The following is an 18,404-nucleotide window of genomic DNA, read 5'->3' as shown; positions in this document are numbered from 1 at the left end:
TGTAATTTTTATAATTTTGTTTTTCATATCATGGTGGATGTAGAATTTGAAAGGAATGAAATGTATAACGTTTTCCAGTGTCCTTTTTCTGATTGAGAAAAAAGTGGGCTATTGAAAGTTTATAAAAGTTTGTTAGAAGTTCTAAAAAATATATAGAAAACATATAAAAAACATAAAAAACATTATAAAGAGAAAAAGGTTCCCGGGAATAATTTCCATTATAAGGGGATTTTTTTCTCTGAACTTGTTTTTGATTTTGTGATTGAGAAATAGTGATAGAGGGATAAAAAAACAATGATAAAAATATAAAGAAAATTAAGAATAAAATAAAATAATCAAAACAAGCTAGGAGTTGGACATATGGAAATTGGTGCTATAGGAGACTAAGTTTAGTCTCCTCTGGGACTTTGGACATGTAGGGTTAATAGGAGGAATTCTTTGCTGCACCTTCTAAATTTTTCACTGGTTAATGACGTTCATGTTGGGGTTTCAGCCCTTTTTAATGAGTCCATTTTTTTCTCGAAGGAATTAGAGACGGATTAAGAACTTAGTCGTTCGAAACGCATCCTCTGTTTGGGGCAGTTGATAACATGGACTGTTTTTTAGTTTGATGAATAAAATTTAAAATTTTAATGAAGATCTTTCCATGGACTTGTTGCTGGAATTTTTTCTGATATATTGAAATGAGTTCTGCTACCTTCCTTTCCGTGCACGGTCCTGGATAAGCGGTCTCCGGCAAGAAGCAGGTGAGCTGGACAAAGTAATTTTGTTTGATCACAAAGAAGGGGTATACAGGGTAGTGCAGGAGTACGAGCAGGTTTTCAGTAAGCACCCGGTAGATTTTTTGCGGATTAGAGGGGTCCAACACTACATCCCCACTGGCAAACATCCCCCATTAAGGAGAGGTATAGACCTATTCCGCCCACACACTATCAATGCGCCAAAGACATGTTGAAGAACATGAAAGAGGCGGGGGTTATTCGGGATAGCTGCAGTCCCTGGTCAAGAAAAAGGATGGCACCATGCGAATGTGTGTGGATTACCGGAAGATCAACCAGATAACGCACAAAGATGCTTATCCTCTGCCCCGTATTAAAGAATCTCTAGCCGCGCTGAGAACCGCTAACTACTTCTCTACCCTCGACCTCACCAGCGGGTACTGGCAGGTGGCCGTGGCGCCCGAAGACCATGAGAAGACCGCCTTCGCTACTCCCATGGGACTCTGCGAGTTCAACAGCATGCCGTTCGGGCTGTGCAACGCCCCTGGAACCTTCCAACGGCTAATGGAATGCTGTCTGGGACATCTGAATTTTGAGACCGTCTTGTTGTACCTGGACGATGTAATTGTGTACTCACAGACGTATGAAGCCCACCTGGAGCACCTAGCCGAGGTGTTCATGTCCCTTGCCAAGTATGGGATGAAATTGAAACCCTCCAAGTGTCACCTGCTGAAGCCCCGGGTGCAGTACCTCGGGCATGTGGTGGGCGCGGAAGGCGTCGCCCCGGATCCAGAGAAGATCACTGCCATACAAGACTGGCGGAGACCGACCACGGTGAGGGAAGTGAGATAGTTCCTGGGTCTGGTGGGCTATTACCGCCGCTTCATTAAGGGGTATACAAAAATGGCTGCCCCCATGCAAGACCTCCTCGTGGGACAGACCAAGGATGGTAGACCTCTTGGAACCCCGTTGGCGTGGGAGGAAGAACATAAAGAATCCTTCCGCCAGCTGAAGACGGCTTTGACCGGGGAAGAAATCCTGGCGTAACCCGACTACAGCCTCCCATTCATCCTCTACACAGATGCCAGCAATGTGGGCTTGGGGGCGGTCTTATCCTAGGTGCAAGACGGAAGGGAGAAGGTGATCGCTTACGCTAGCCGAAAACTCCGACCTACTGAAAGGAACCCTGAAAACTACAGCTCTTTCAAGCTCGAGCTCTTGGCACTGGTGTGGGCTATCACCGACCGGTTCCGCCATTACCTAGCAGCAGCCAAGTTCACCGCTTACACGGACAATAACCCGTTAACCCATCTGGATACAGCTAAGCTGGGTGCATTGGAGCAGCAGTGGGTGGCCAGGCTAGCCAATTACGACTTCACCATCAAATACCGGGCCGGTCGTACAAATGCTAATGCCGATGCACTCTCCCGGATGCCCCATCTGTTGGAAGAGGGGTCGGATGATGATGACCTCGAAGAGATCGAGTTGCCTGCGTTTCACCGGCCGCCAGTTGAGAAGTTGCATGTCCATCAAAAACAGGTGAACCTGGACCCGCTGCCCAGTAAGGGGTGGCAAGAAGCTCAGGATCAGGCACTTGCTGTCTGCTTGGTCAAGACCTTGGTGGAACAGGGCTCTGCTGGGATAGACCCTGCTGCCTCCGCCGAAACCCAACGCTTGTGGCGGGAACGAACCCGGCTATACCTGCACCAAGGGAAGCTGTATCGGGAGTTGATCAACCCGAAGACCCACGAGAAGGTTCGCCAGCTGGTAATTATCCAGGCTAACGTGCCCACTGTCCTACAGGCATACCATGACGGTGCCAGGCACTTCGGGTGGAAAAAGCTGGAGATGCTGTTGAGGGAGTGGTTCTATTGGAGTGGGTTGCGGGAATCTGTGGAGGCCTGGTGCCGAGAATGCGGTCCCTGCGCACTGAGAAGAAGGGACGAGGCCAGCCAGAAGGCCCCTCTACGCCCAATCATTACGCATCAATCGCTGGAGCTGGTTGCCCTCGACCACGTGAAGCTCACCCCTAGCCGAAGTGGGTATACTTATGCTCTGACCATTGTAAACCACTATTCAAGGTTCATGGTGGTTGTCCCAGTCAAGGACCTGACCGGCCGTACCGCCGCTAGAGCATTCCAGGCCTATTTCTGTCGGCCGCACGGGTACCCAGAGAAGGTGCTTACCAACCGGGGCCCGGCCTTTGAAGCGGAGGTATTCCAAGAATTCTGCCAGTTGTACGGTTGCAAGAAAATTCGGACCACGCCTTATCATGCTCAAACCAATGGCATGTGTGAAAAGATGAACCACTTGGTCCTGGGCCTCCTCAAGACGTTACCGCTAGAAGAGCGGAATCTGTGGCCGGAGAAGCTGCCTGACCTGGTCAATATGTACAACAACATCCCTTCCAGCTCTACGAAGTGCACACCGGCATACCTGATGAGAGCTCGGCCCGGTCGACTGCCGGTGGACCTAGAGATGGGTTTGGAGGCCCACGAGACACTCCCGTCGACTGCGGGATGGGACGCTCGGCGAAGAGCGCAGTACCGACAGGTCCAGGACTATGTGGAAAAGAACTTGTGTCGGAGTCGGAGGCAGCAGGAGCAGTGCTTCAACAAGAAGGCGCCTGCAGGTACGTAATACAACCTACCGATTGGGAGAATGGGAAGGCCTACCAGATCAGCCGTGACCAGGGGAAGACCTTAGCCACGGTTTCCCGACACCACCTGAAGAGGTGCCCACCACCATTGAGAACGGCGACTGAAGCCACGGCCACCGAACCGGCTGAAGAGAAGGAAAAAGGGGTAATCCACACCATGATGGGCGGTTTCCCGGCTGATTGGCCTACACAGAACGGCGCAGTGATTCTTCCAGTAATACTGTTCCCACAACCCGTGGAGGAAAAAGAGGTGGAAGTAGCCGTTAATGACCCAGCGCCCAGGGATGTACCTGTACCCAGCCCCCCTATGCCTCTGCCTGCCCCACACGATAGCCGGGGGGAGGAACCAGCTGTGTCCTCTGCCTCACTACCTACCACCACTGACATTGGGCCATGTAGGTCCACACGCCCCAACCTAGGTCGACCCCTGCTTAGGTACAGGGAGATTACCATTTAAGGGGTGTGATATGTTGAATGTGTGAATAAGTAACCGAATGATAAGAAAAAGTAATCAACCGAAGTTAACCTGATTTGCAACTGTGATTGAACCGGCCGTTGCCGGCAACTAGTCCCCGTAGGGACCTTCTGCAACCGTTTGCGTAAGAAACTGCTTACGGACAAGCCCGAGAACTTGCAGGGCAGCCACAAACTTGTGGCATGTAAATAAATGTTGGCTTTATTCCGTAACCGCCTCCAGAGAGGCTGATTTGGGAGGATGGGCCTGGAGGAAAGGGATGGCCCAGGCCCGCCACTACCGTAACCGGTGGCGATCCTCCGGGGGTCAGGGGTCCCCCATGGACGTGGGTCCCCTGAAAGAGACCGTACCCACTCGGGCAACTTGGTTCTGGACTGGGGCAAGGGGTGCCGCCCACTTCTTAGGGGCAGCATCAGGGCTAGGTTGTTTGGGCGGGGGGAGAGCGGAAGCCGTATGTTTAATAAAAATGTTAGTAACGTTTAAGAAAGTGCCTCCCGTTAAGGGAAGTTTCATGAAAAATGCTTATGTTCAAATGTTTTTCTACCTCTTTTTACAGTTTATAAAATAAAACCGGTGATGGACGGGCAGCCCGTGGACGGTCTGCATTTAACCAAGGGGGAATGTGGCGCCCTGGACAAGCCAGGATGTCACAGGTACTGCAACAACACACCCCACACCCCGGTTAGGCACACCAGTCACACACAAATCCTTGTTGCCTCCCTCCAGGGGCTGATGTCCACACCAGGTGGGGTGGAGACAGGCGGTTGGCCCCACCTACTGAGGAGTTCATAGTCCTGGAGGCGGGAAAGGAAAGGCAGTTTAGTGGAGTAAGGGAAAGTGAGAGGAGTGAAGTGGTAGAGGAGCAGACTGACCGTGTCCGGGTACGTGGCCCGGGCACCTAAGAGCAAGGTTGGCAGACGGTGGTGACCATCTGCAGGCAAGGCCGATTGACGCACAACCGTAAGGACCGGGGTCGGGCGGTGGCCCGCCGGTACCGAACCGGGGAGCGAAGAGAAGCCAGCACCATTCGGCAGGGCCTACGGACCCCGACCAGGCTTGGAGTCGCCATTAAACCCGGTCAAATCCGTCAGCGACGGGAACCTCCGGGGTTTCCCAGCAGCAAAGACCCGACTGAAGGCAACCGCTCAACCGTGAAGGGAAATACAGCTACCGTCACAGCTAGAGTTCCCAGGGCCAGAGCCTGCGGGCAAAAAGGGGCTCCTCTGGCAAACACACCGCTGCGGAGCGGGCTACCGGTGGGAAGCCATCGGGGCCGAAAACACACTAAAGGTGCAGGGAGAGACAGTCACCGCCAACCTACCGGGAGTGACCACCGCAGCCGGCTGCGGGACCCGTCCATCCAGCCGTTTGTTTTACCAGAGACTCCGTCTACGTTATTGGCTGAGTGAGTACTACCGTGCCGTCTGGCACCGCGCTGCCCCACGACCCTGCACCTCCCCCAACTCCTGCCATCCACCTTTCAGTCTCCATCACCGGGCCCCGGGACCACCAAATCCCCCTACCCACGGAGGGGAGAGAAACATCTCGGCTGCTCCCTGTCATCGCTCCCGGGATCCCCGAACAGAGCAGCGGTGGTGTCCCCAACCTCACCACACGCCGTGGGTGGCGTCACAGACCGACTTCCCGATCCCAAAAACCATCCCCTTTCACTCACGGGCGAGGAGCGCCGCTCGAGTCCCCGGATCCGGCCCACCGTTCGAGCCACCGAGCAGCAAGCAGCAGCGCCGGACCCGAGCGCGCAGCAGCGGCGGCCTCCTCCCCGGCCGCGACATCCCAACCTCACCACAAACCGTGGGTGGCGTCACGGACCGACTTCCCAAACCCCCAAAAACTATGCCCTTTCACTCATGGGCGAGGAGTGCTGCTCGAGTCCCCGGATTCGGCCCACCGCTCGAGCCACCGAGCAGCAGCGCCGGACCTGAGCGTTAGCGGCGTCCTTCCCCGCCCGCGACACATTCATGGTGGATTGGAGAGGAGAAATTTTGATTAGAGGGAGACTGATTAGTATGACCAACTTTTAGGGATTGATGGGTGGCGAATGGAGGTCCCCACTTTTTCTTCCAGCATCTAAATGTCACTGTTATTATTGACTGTAGCCTGAAGAGGGTTTAACAACCAGGTTCAGTGTCTGCAGTGATGCTGCCCCATTGGGGCTCACATTTTACATTTTCTATCTGAATGGCTTTGGTGTCTGGGAGGAAACTGGAGGAAATCATTGCAAACTCCTTGCAGATGTTCCTTGGTGGGATTTGATCCCAGGACCCCAGAGTTGCAAGGTTACAATGCTGACCACTAAGCCACCATGCTACCCAGTGGCTCCATGACTTAGTACACCCCAAAGCAAGTGACCAAATCCAGTTTACTCTTCAGGCTAGACGCACTTTAGCCTCAACACTCACCTCATGGAGGGCACCGGGAATTGGCAACTCTTCACAGGGAGGAGGGACATGAACCTTGGCATGGATCAATGGTGCCTAAGAAAAGACCACAAAGCTTTATACAAATAGTGATGTAGAAGTAAAGCTGCAGATTACTGATGGCCACCACATTTTCAGACGCACGGTGACTGCTTTTCTGTCATACTGTTATATGTTGCAGATAACCTACGGCTCTAGTGATGGCTTTCTCAATCATAAGAATCCGGGGAAGTCATTTTTTACTATGGCCGCAGATATTCATCTTCAGCACATGGCCATTGTCCTCTTATTGAAGCACTTTGGATGGAACTGGGTTGGAATTCTTACATTGGATGATGATGATGGTGCGGAGGTGGAAGTGCTCAGGACTGAGATGGCCAGACATGAAATCTGCATTGAGTTTGTTTTTCCATTATCTGCTATCTGGGAAAAGATGACAAGTCCTACGTGGAGTGAGAATTACACAGCCGAGGTGGTTATAATACTCGGCTCCTTCTCCAGATTTTACCCCACATTAAAGGACAACACAATCATCAGACAGAAGACGCTGATCCTCGATGACTCCTGGTTTCTCCACGATCTACTAGGAGAAGATTACATCCAATTAGTAAATTGCAGTTTGAGCTTCTCTCCAGTCCGAGAACCGTTACCTGAACTTTGGGAATATATACATTCTGTAAAGCCCGATGAGTATGGGGAAGATCAACTGCTCCATCAGCTTTCCCTATTCTATTGCATGGGCTCAAGCATCACACAGAATATTACACGTTCCGACAAACAAGAGATGATTGGTCAACATTGCTCTGATGAATACTTTGCAATGGAAACTATTTATCCAAAAGACATAATAGTGTACTATGTGTTCACCGCCGTGTCTGTCCTGGCCCAAGCACTCCACCAGATGATGCTTCAAGGAACGTTCCATGGTGGACGCCCAAGAATTGGAAGTATGAAAAAGGTGAGAAAGAAAAAAAGATAACAGATGTGAACTGTTATCATTATTAGACATTCATTTATCTTCACTGTGTAACATGATAAAGTCAAAGTGATAAAAAGCGAGTACAATAAATGTGACTAAACGAGGACAGATATGTGCAGAGAACAGAGGATCTGTGTAACGATGCGTCTCTGCACTCATTGCTCTCTTGCAGGGATGCGCTCTGACTCATTGCCGCGGCCGGGTCCTTCCATATTACCCAGCGTCCCTGCCTCTGTGACGCCCCTGACTCTATCAGGGTGTCACAGGGAACTGCACTTTCCTTTCTCTTGGTGCAGAATTCATCCTTCATGGTTCTGGGATCCCAACCTTTGGTATTCCTTCAATCAGAATTCAAATCCTAACCAAACCTCACAACACACCCTGTCAGGCACACCAGTGGGTGGTCTAGCTGGAAAAGGGTCACCCGCCTAAGGGTCAGGCAGACTAGTGGGAGGGATTTAGTCAGTTCTAAAGTAGCCCTCAAAGAGTGAGGAGCTGAGGGAGTTGTAGCTCCCTGTGTGACCTTGGTTGGGTCTCAGACGGTGGTCGGGGACCAGAGGAGTTGGAGACCCGGTCGTAGGGTATTGGATGAGGTGCAGTAGACTTAGGGGTACTTTGCACATTACGACATCGCAAACCGATGCTGCGATGTCGAGTGCGATAGTCCCCGCCCCGTCGCAGCAGCGATATCCTGTGATTGCTGGCGTAGCGAACATTATCGCTACGGCAGCTTCACATGCACTCACCTGCCCTGCGACGTCGCTCTGGCCAGCGAACTGCCTCCTTCCTAAGGGGGCGGGTCGTGCGGCGTCATAGCGACGTCACACGACAGGCAACCAATAGAAGCCGAGGGGCGGAGATGAGCGGGACGTAAACATCCCGCCCACCTTCTCCCTTCCGCATAGCCGGCAGGGACGCAGGTAGGAGATGTTCCTTGCTCCTGCGGCTTCACACACAGCGATGTGTGCTACCACAGGAACGAGGAACAACATCATACCGTCGCAGCAGCGGCATAATGGAAATATTGGACCCTACACCAATCATACGATAACGACGCTTTTGCGCTCGTTAATCGTATGTAAAAGGCTTTACACACTATGATGTCGACTGCGACGCTGGATGTGCGTCACTTTCGATTTGACCCCACCGACATCGCACCTGTAGTGTGCAAAGTACCCCTTAGTTTTGGAGAACGGTTGGCACCAGAAGTCCAGTAACCAGACCAGTTCTGAGCACAACGGGGTACAGGACCCCAGATCAAGGGAGTACAGTTAGGTCCAGAAATATTTGGACAGTGACACAATTTTGGCGAGTTGGGCTCTGCATGCCACCACATTGGATTTGAAATGAAATCTCTACAACAGAATTCAAGTGCAGATTGTAACGTTTAATTTGAAGGTTTGAACAAAAATATCTGATAGAAATTGTAGGAATTGTCACATTTCCTTACAAACACTCCACATTTTAGGAGGTCAAAAGTAATTGGACAAATAAACCAAACCCAAACAAAATATTTTTATTTTCAATATTTTGTTGCGAATCCTTTGGAGGCAATCACTGCCTTAAGTCTGGAACCCATGGACATCACCAAACGCTGGGTTTCCTCCTTCTTAATGCTTTGCCAGGCCTTTACAGCCACAGCCTTCAGGTCTTGCTTGTTTGTGGGTCTTTCCGTCTTAAGTCTGGATTTGAGCAAGTGAAATGCATGCTCAATTGGGTTAAGATCTGGTGATTGACTTGGCCATTGCAGAATGTTCCACTTTTTTGCACTCATGAACTCCTGGGTAGCTTTGGCTGTATGCTTGGGGTCATTGTCCATCTGTACTATGAAGCGCCGTCCGATCAACTTTGCGGCATTTGGCTGAATCTGGGCTGAAAGTATATCCCGGTACACTTCAGAATTCATCCGGCTACTCTTGTCTGCTGTTATGTCATCAATAAACACAAGTGACCCAGTGCCATTGAAAGCCATGCATGCCCATGCCATCACGTTGCCTCCACCATGTTTTACAGAGGATGTGGTGTGCCTTGGATCATGTGCCGTTCCCTTTCTTCTCCAAACTTTTTTCTTCCCATCATTCTGGTACAGGTTGATCTTGGTCTCATCTGTCCATAGAATACTTTTCCAGAACTGAGCTGGCTTCATGAGGTGTTTTTCAGCAAATGTAACTCTGGCCTGTCTATTTTTGGAATTGATGAATGGTTTGCATCTAGATGTGAACCCTTTGTATTTACTTTCATGGAGTCTTCTCTTTACTGTTGACTTAGAGACAGATACACCTACTTCACTGAGAGTGTTCTGGACTTCAGTTGATGTTGTGAACGGGTTCTTCTTCACCAAAGAAAGTATGCGGCGATCATCCACCACTGTTGTCTTCCGTGGACGCCCAGGCCTTTTTGAGTTCCCAAGCTCACCAGTCAATTCCTTTTTTTCTCAGAATGTACCCGACTGTTGATTTTGCTACTCCAAGCATGTCTGCTATCTCTCTGATGGATTTTTCCTTTTTTTTCAGCCTCAGGATGTTCTGCTTCACCTCAATTGAGAGTTCCTTAGACCGCATGTTGTCTGGTCACAGCAACAGCTTCCAAATGCAAAACCACACACCTGTAATCAACCCCAGACCTTTTAACTACTTCATTGATTACAGGTTAACGAGGGAGATGCCTTCAGAGTTAATTGCAGCCCTTAGAGTCCCTTGTCCAATTACTTTTGGTCCCTTGAAAAAGAGGAGGCTATGCATTACAGAGCTATGATTCCTAAACCCTTTCTCCGATTTGGATGTGAAAACTCTCATATTGCAGCTGGGAGTGTGCACTTTCAGCCCATATTATATACAGTTAGGTCCAGAAATATTTGGACAGTGACACAAGTTTTGTTATTTTAGCTGTTTACAAAAACATGTTCAGAAATACAATTATATATATAATATGGGCTGAAAGTGCACACTCCCAGCTGCAATATGAGAGTTTTCACATCCAAATCGGAGAAAGGGTTTAGGAATCATAGCTCTGTAATGCATAGCCTCCTTTTTTTCAAGGGACCAAAAGTAATTGGACAAGGGACTCTAAGGGCTGCAATTAACTCTGAAGGCGTCTCCCTCGTTAACCTGTAATCAATGAAGTAGTTAAAAGGTCTGGGGTTGATTACAGGTGTGTGGTTTTGCATTTGGAAGCTGTTGCTGTGACCAGACAACATGCGGTCTAAGGAACTCTCAATTGAGGTGAAGCAGAACATCCTGAGGGTGAAAAAAAAGAAAAAATCCATCAGAGAGATAGCAGACATTCTTGGAGTAGCAAAATCAACAGTCGGGTACATTCTGAGAAAAAAGGAATTGACTGGTGAGCTTGGGAACTCAAAAAGGCCTGGGCGTCCACGGATGACAACAGTGGTGGATGATCGCCGCATACTTTCTTTGGTGAAGAAGAACCCGTTCACAACATCAACTGAAGTCCAGAACACTCTCAGTGAAGTAGGTGTATCTGTCTCTAAGTCAACAGTAAAGAGAAGACTCCATGAAAGTAAATACAAAGGGTTCACATCTAGATGCAAACCATTCATCAATTCCAAAAATAGACAGGCCAGAGTTACATTTGCTGAAAAACACCTCATGAAGCCAGCTCAGTTCTGGAAAAGTATTCTATGGACAGATGAGACCAAGATCAACCTGTACCAGAATGATGGGAAGAAAAAAGTGTGGAGAAGAAAGGGAACGGCACATGATCCAAGGCACACCACATCCTCTGTAAAACATGGTGGAGGCAACGTGATGGCATGGGCATGCATGGCTTTCAATGGCACTGGGTCACTTGTGTTTATTGATGACATAACAGCAGACAAGAGTAGCCGGATGAATTCTGAAGTGTACCGGGATATACTTTCAGCCCAGATTCAGCCAAATGCCGCAAAGTTGATCGGACGGCGCTTCATAGTACAGATGGACAATGACCCCAAACATACAGCCAAAGCTACCCAGGAGTTCATGAGTGCAAAAAAGTGGAACATTCTGCAATGGCCAAGTCAATCACCAGATCTTAACCCAATTGAGCATGCATTTCACTTGCTCAAATCCAGACTTAAGACGGAAAGACCCACAAACAAGCAAGACCTGAAGGCTGCAGCTGTAAAGGCCTGGCAAAGCATTAAGAAGGAGGAAACCCAGCGTTTGGTGATGTCCATGGGTTCCAGACTTAAGGCAGTGATTGCCTCCAAAGGATTTGCAACAAAATATTGAAAATAAAATTATTTTGTTTGGGTTTGGTTTATTTGTCCAATTACTTTTGACCTCCTAAAATGTGGAGTGTTTGTAAAGAAATGTGACAATTCCTACAATTTCTATCAGATATTTTTGTTCAAACCTTCACATTAAACGTTACAATCTGCACTTGAATTCTGTTGTAGAGGTTTCATTTCAAATCCAATGTGGGGGCATGCAGAGCCCAACTCGCGAAAACTGTGTCACTGTCCAAATATTTCTGGACCTAACTGTATGTAATTGTATTTCTGAACATGTTTTTGTAAACAGCTAAAATAACAAAACTTGTGTCACTGTCCAAATATTTCTGGCCCTGACTGTAGCTTCACGCAACCTGATAATTCACTTGTGGAGGATAGTCTCTTGATGAACTTTCCCCAAGAGCTCAGATATTGAAGGCATCAACACAACGAAGGGGATATGGCTTTCCAACCCATGCAGCCCACTGAAATCCCAAGTGTCAGCCATCGAGAGCACAGCTCCACTATTTCACTATAGGGAACGGGACTCTGACAGCTTCAGGCCGAAGGGTCACTCAGGAACATCTACATAATCGGGCTCCCCAGAGTGGCAGCGGCACCCAGAGACTTGGTTTACTTCTGTGTCAGAGTCTGCTTATTGGCCGCACTAACAACTGCATCGCCTGAGTAAGTACACTTGCCTCCCCGGGTCTTGATCTACCCAAATCACCTCCACCATACCATTCACCATCCCTACGGAGCCCCAGGGTCTTCCCTACTCGTGGAGGGACCATCATCTCGCTGCCCCGCTCCATCCACCCCGGGTACTCCCATCGGCAGCGGTGGTACTCCCTTACCGCACACCACTGGTGGCGTCACGAACTGTCCCTTTGTAAATATTTCCCCCTTTTATTTGAGTGGCCGCTGAGCCCCGGGTCCGGGGACCCTCGAGCCACAGTAAAAACCCCGGATCCGAGCAGTCTGACTGCTGTAGGGGCGGCACACTTCTCCTCTACATGGGTTCTCCTTTCCCTGCCACCCGGAGTCTGTGCACGCATATCAATATCTCTGGGAACGCTCCTAAGGAGTGTGTACCGCCCCGGTGTTAGTCGGGCTGCTCGGATTCGGTATCGTGGCTCGAAGGGAGTCGTCCGGACCCGGCTTGGTGGACACTTTGATCCGTAAAAGGGGGTATTTACAGGGGATAAGTTTGTGACGCCACCTGTGGCTTGTGGTAATGGGAGTACCACTGCTGCTATAAGGAGTACCGGGGCAGATGGAGTTAAGCAGCCAGATGTTAGTCCCAGGTAGGGAAGGCCCCGGGCTCAGGAGTGTTGTTGATTATTTGGGAGAGCAGGGTGCAGGGAGACCAGGGTACTCACTGTGGGTAGTCGTGGTGCTGGATACGGATCATAAGGGTACGCTCACACGAGCGTGAAAATCGGACGAGTGCATTGTGAGAAATTCTCGCATTGCACTCTGACCAATGTTATTCTATGAGTGCGAGCTGTTGGTCTCGCATCCAGATTCTGGATGTGAGAAAAGCGGCAGCATGCTGCGTTTTGCTGCTACCGCCGTATCTCTCGCACCCATTCAAGTGAATGGATGCGAGAGATACATCGGACTGCACTCGGATGTTATCCCAGTGCAGTGCGATATACGCACAGGCTGACAGTGGAGGAGATGGGAGGATTAACCCCTCCCTCTCCTCCGCAGAGCCCGCACTCAGCTTCACAGCTGTGACCCGATCGCAAGATTGGGTTACAGTCGCATGACACTCGGCTCATGCTCGCAGCAGAGCCTGAGCCGGGGACATTAGCATATCGCATCCGATGCTCTTGCATCACATGCCATACACTCGTGTGAGTCCAGCCTTAAGGGGACACACAAGCTGCAGGTACACCAAATTCTCTGTGTGCTGCTGCGGGGAGCCCGTCCAAGAACCCGGTCCCACCGGTGTCACATAGTAATCCGGAGCCTGCCTCCGTGCACAGTTTCATGTCCGTGTGGGTCCCTATAGCCTGAAAAAATAAGGTCTTCAGTTTTTAAGTGAAGATGTGCTCCCAAGGGCTGGCATTTGGGACTTAATGGGTTGCTTTCTCTTGAAAACCTGTCCCCGCGGTGTGATGATGCCCTCAGTCTCTGAGCTCTCTGAGAAGGTCCCTGAAGGTCCCCTTCCTCTGCAAGTTAATTGCCAGGACGTTGAATCGGCTCCTGACCTAGGGTTCTGTACCCCGTCGTGCTCGGTACTGGTCAATTCTTTTGGGCTTGCTGGTGCTGACAGTCCTCTTAGACTATGTCCGTCGCACATTTATCCATTGTCACTCCTACCGGTCCCCGACTCCTCTTGTCCCGGACCACTGTCTGCGACCCAACCTCAGTCTAGCTCCCCGGGAGCTCACTCTCCCCAGCTCCTCTCTCTTTGAGAGCTCTCACTCGACTCTCTTTATATCCCTCCCACCAGTCGACGTGAGGTGTTGATTGGGATTTGTGGTGCGGATGGAGGTGACACCATTTTCTGGGAACTTAGAAACATGGGGGGTAGGTCCTGCACCCTGGGTAAGGATGCAGTACCCAGTGGCACCCTCATGTACTCAGGGGCGCCACAAGTGCGTGAGCACTGCTGCCCTCCTCTTAAAGGGCCAGCACGCCACTACCAGGAAGTGCCTCCCAGCCTAGTGCTGAGAGGCACTGGGTATTTAGGGCAGGCTCCCACTAGGAGAGTTGCCTGTTCAATGCCTTAGCTTAGCTAGTCACTGTCCAGTACTCCAGCTAGCTAGTTGTCAGGTCCCCTTGTCTGTCCCGTCCGTTCAGTCCTGTTGATTTCCTGCCTGTCTGTCTTGTCCGGCTGTGTCCTTGGCGTCAGCCTTCCTAGTGGCTCCTGCCACACCAGAGACTGTGCCTGTCCATCCTGACCTTGCTGCCAGCCTCAGCTATCCCGGTGGCTTTTGCCACACTAGAGACTATGCCTGTTCATCCAGGCTGTGCCTCCAGCCACACCTACCCTGGGGGCCCTCACCACACCAGAGACTGTGCCTATCTGCCCAGGCCATGCCTCCTGCCTCAGCTATCCCAGTGATCCCAGCCTTGCTAGTGACCCTGCCTCCCCTTGCTGTGCCCTCTGCCTCTGCTACCCTCGTGGTTTCTGTTCACACTTGAGACTCGGCCCTGCCTGCTCCTGTGTCTGACCCTGCCATGGGGGTTAGCTGCCACAATCTTGGCCATTCCCCTACAAAAGGGTGGGTCCGGGGTCTCCCTGTGGTCCATTGGGTCCACTTCTGCTTGCTGCAGTACCATCACCCCGTGGCGAGTGTGACAATCTGACAATGAAGGAAGGACTACAACTATATCAGAAAACTGACCAGCAACTTCAACAAATGGGAACAGGCGACACTGAAAAAAACATAACTAACAAAAGCATATCCAGTGGCACTCAATAGTATAAGGATTAGTGTTGAGCGGACCCGAACTGTAAAAGTCCGGATCCGTGCGGTTTCAGCGTCCGATCCGGGTCCGACTTGGACCCGGGAATCCGGCTGCACGATCCGGGTTCGGCTTTTTTTTTTTCTCTCTCCTCTTTCTCCTCTCTCCCCTCTTTCTCACTCTCTCTCTCTATTCAAATTCAAATATGCTTTTTTGGCAGGACCAAAATACAATTAGTGTTGCCAAAGCAAGAGAAATACAGTAGGTGTGGTGGGAGGGGATCAGGGTTATGGGGAGTTGGGGGCACTATTTGGGCTCTGAAAGTCCATTTAGGAGCCTTATGTTCCCCTCAGCTTATGACATGTGGTGACATATTGGGCGGCGATCTCCACCATTGATTTCTCTTCCCCCAGTAGGAAGCGGAGTTTCATGTCCTCGTCCATGGATGGAAAGTCCGGGGTATGAGTGGTAAGTTTCTGGAAGTGGGAGGCCCTCACTGCTGAGTATTTGTCACAGTGCAGCAGGAAGTGCGCCTCGTCCTCCAGAGCCCCCTGCTGTCAATGCTGGTGTGGCGCCCTGGACAAGCCAGGTCGTCACAGAACAACACCGACACACCCCACACCCCGGTTAGGCACACCAAAGCCAAACACAAAATCCTTGTTGCCTTCCTCCAGGGGTTGATGTCCACACCAGGGGGTGGGCCAGGCGGTTGGCCCCACCCACCAAGGAGTTCACAGTCCTGGAGGAGGGAAAAGGAAAGAGAGCAGATAGAGTTTGAAGTGGAAGTGAGAGGAGTGAAGTGGCAAGAGAGCAACTGTCTGACCGTGTCCGGTTGTGTGGCCCGGACGATACAGCAAGGTTGGCAGACGGTGGTGACCGTCTGCAGGAGAAGCCGATTGGAGCGAACCGAAAGGACCGTGGATGGGCGGTGGCCCGGCGGTACCGGACCGGCGAGCAAAGAGAAGCCAGCACCATCCGGCAGGGCTTACGGATCCCGACAAGGCTAGGAGTCGCCTTCCAATTTATCAAATCTGTTAGCGAAGGGAACCTCCTGGGTTTCCCAGCAGTCAAGTCCCGATAGAAGGCGACAGCTCAAACCGTGAAGGGAAACACAGTCACCGCCAAGGCTAAAGTTCCCAGGGCCAGAGTCTGTGGGCAAAAGGGGCTCCCTCAGCATCCATCCAAGCTGGGGAGCGGGTTACCGGTGGGAACCCATTGGAACCGTACACACTACACAGGTGTAGGGAAAGGCAGTCACCATCAACCTACCGGGAGCAGAAACCACCGCAGCCGTCAGTGGGCCCCATCTATCCAGCCGAGTGTTTTACCAAGGACTGTGTCTTCGTGATTTGCTGAGTGAGTACTACCGTGCCGTGCGGCACAGCGCTGCCTCCGTGACCCTGCACCTCACCAGGCCCCGTAACCCACCTGCCATCCATCCCTACCATCTTCACCGGGCCCCGGGACAACCAACCCCCTACCCACGGAGGGGAGAACCAACATCCAAGCTGCTCCCAGTCATCGCTCCCGGGATCCCCGTCCAGAGCAGCGGTGGTGTCACAACCTCACCACAACCGTGGGTGGCGTCACGGACAATAAATCCCCAAAACCATTCCCCTTTTCACTCATGGGCGAGGAATGGCGCTCGAGTACCCGGGATCCGGCCCACTGCTCGAGCCACCACCGAGCAGCAGAGCAGCCGGACCCGAGCAGTGGGAGAGCGCAGCGTCCCCTCCTCCGCCCGCGACAACTTGGCATCACGAACAGGATCTTACCGCTCTGCCGTCTGGTAGAGGTGCGCCTTGTGACCGCCGGAGGTGTCCGGCCGAAAATTTGGAGAAGCCGCCATCTTGGGCGCGAAAAATTCCCGCTCGAGCGTCTCCTCGAGCAGTGGAGGCGCGAAGGCCTAAACCCCGCCCCTGGAGAGGAGGAGCCGGTAAAAGACTAAGGGGGACGGATGGCGTCTGGCCGCATGTAGCCCGCGGCTATAAAAGCAGGGACGCCAGGACTCTGCAGCGATACTGGCTTCCTGGAAAGCACCATGGCCGAGATGCACAGCCCCACCAGCAACCCCGTAGTCCCCGCACCGGGCACCGCGGCGTGGGTGAGGGGCCGGACCGCCCCGCTGAGTAACCGTCTGCAGGCCCGCATGTAGCTCCTCCTGGAGGAGTGGGAGACCGACATGACGGACGTGGTGGCTGCTATGCGGAGACGCGAGGTGGAGAAAGATCTGGAGGAGCGGGTAAGAGACCCACGCCCCTGTATTCCCGAGGGATCGGCCACTGCGGCTGAGGGGCCTGGCCTGCACCCGCTCACCCTGCTGCCTCCCCCGCTGCCCGTGTTAGCCGCTGCCACCCCGCCACTAGGCCCGCTACCCGTCCAACCAGTAGCGATACCCTGCCAATCCGCCCCGGCGGACCGACCGGCTGCAGACGCTCAGGACCGCCCTGAACCGCTCCTGTGGGAGCCGCCGAGACCGCGGCCCCTTGACGAAGATGTATCGGAGGCCCCGACCGGGATGGTCCCAGGCGCTGTGCTCGAGCCCGGGACCACGGCATGGATGAAGGCCCGAGTAATTGAGTTCAACCAATGCCAGCGGAGTCAGATATCCCTCATGATGGAGCAGTGGACCAACGAGGTGGAGATGCTGGTTGCGACTGCCCCGATGTATGGGATGGGAGCAGATGAGAAAGCCACGGACCCACTTGGGGGGAGGGGCGACATGACCAAGGGGGAGGTAGGGAGTGATGGGTTAATAGGGACAGTGGTATATGCCTAATATGGCTTTGGGGGATGGTTTTAGCCGGGGAGGAAGAGGAGGAGCAGGGAAAGGGTTAGCTGGGAGAGGAAGGAGTTACCTCCTCTTCTGTTTCCGGACGCCGAACGATCTGCACGTGCACCTCCATGGCAGATCTTCAGGAGCTCCAGCGTCTGATTCAGGCAGCGGTCGCAGCGCACGGGCCCCTGGCAGTGCAGACCCACATCAGGGCTGCCGGGGTTAACCCGTCGGCGCTTGCCCCTCGTCCCCCCAGCAGCGGCGGGCGCCAGTCGCGGCCCCCCCGCAGGTATTCCCCGGGCGCGGGGGGGGCGAGGAGGAGATGTAAGAGCCCCTCCAGGGACCCTCCGCAGAGTGCAGCGCAGCAGCAGCGTCTGGCTGCTGCAGAGGCCGGCGGGAGGAATCTTCGTTCCAGCCGCGGCGGTCGGGAGGTGGGAGTGGCCAGCACGGGGCCTGCTTCCGGTCCCGGCCTCCGGGCTGGAGTTACTGAGACTGCAGCGGCTCCAGGCCGGGAGCGCGCTCGGCGCAGGAGAGAGGCCAGCAGATCCCCCTGCAGTCGGCGGGGGGACCGCGGGGCTGCACGTGGCGGTAGGTCCGGCGCCGGGGGGGGGTCTGCGGTGCCTGACCCCGGTGCGGCTGAGAGAAGGAGTGACGGCGGGAGCCCTGCGGCAACCGCCGGGTCACTCAGTACCGCTGTGCAGCCCCCGGATGTGGCAGTCTCC

General features: G+C 52.7%; 1 protein-coding gene across 1 annotated transcript in view; it reads left to right on the top strand.

Annotated features, from left to right (window-relative positions):
• LOC142303663 (vomeronasal type-2 receptor 26-like) overlaps positions 1-18,404 on the top strand; it is a 136,169-nt gene that overhangs the window by 45,019 nt on the left and 72,746 nt on the right. Inside the window, exon 3 of the mRNA XM_075345235.1 lies at positions 6,473-7,249. Coding sequence (XP_075201350.1) covers positions 6,473-7,249 — 777 coding nt within the window. The remainder of the gene's footprint in view (positions 1-6,472; positions 7,250-18,404) is intronic.

Source organism: Anomaloglossus baeobatrachus, chromosome 1 (genome assembly GCF_048569485.1).
Source record: "Anomaloglossus baeobatrachus isolate aAnoBae1 chromosome 1, aAnoBae1.hap1, whole genome shotgun sequence".
NCBI lineage: Eukaryota > Metazoa > Chordata > Amphibia > Anura > Aromobatidae > Anomaloglossus > Anomaloglossus baeobatrachus.
This window is presented reverse-complemented; position numbering and strand designations above follow the sequence as displayed.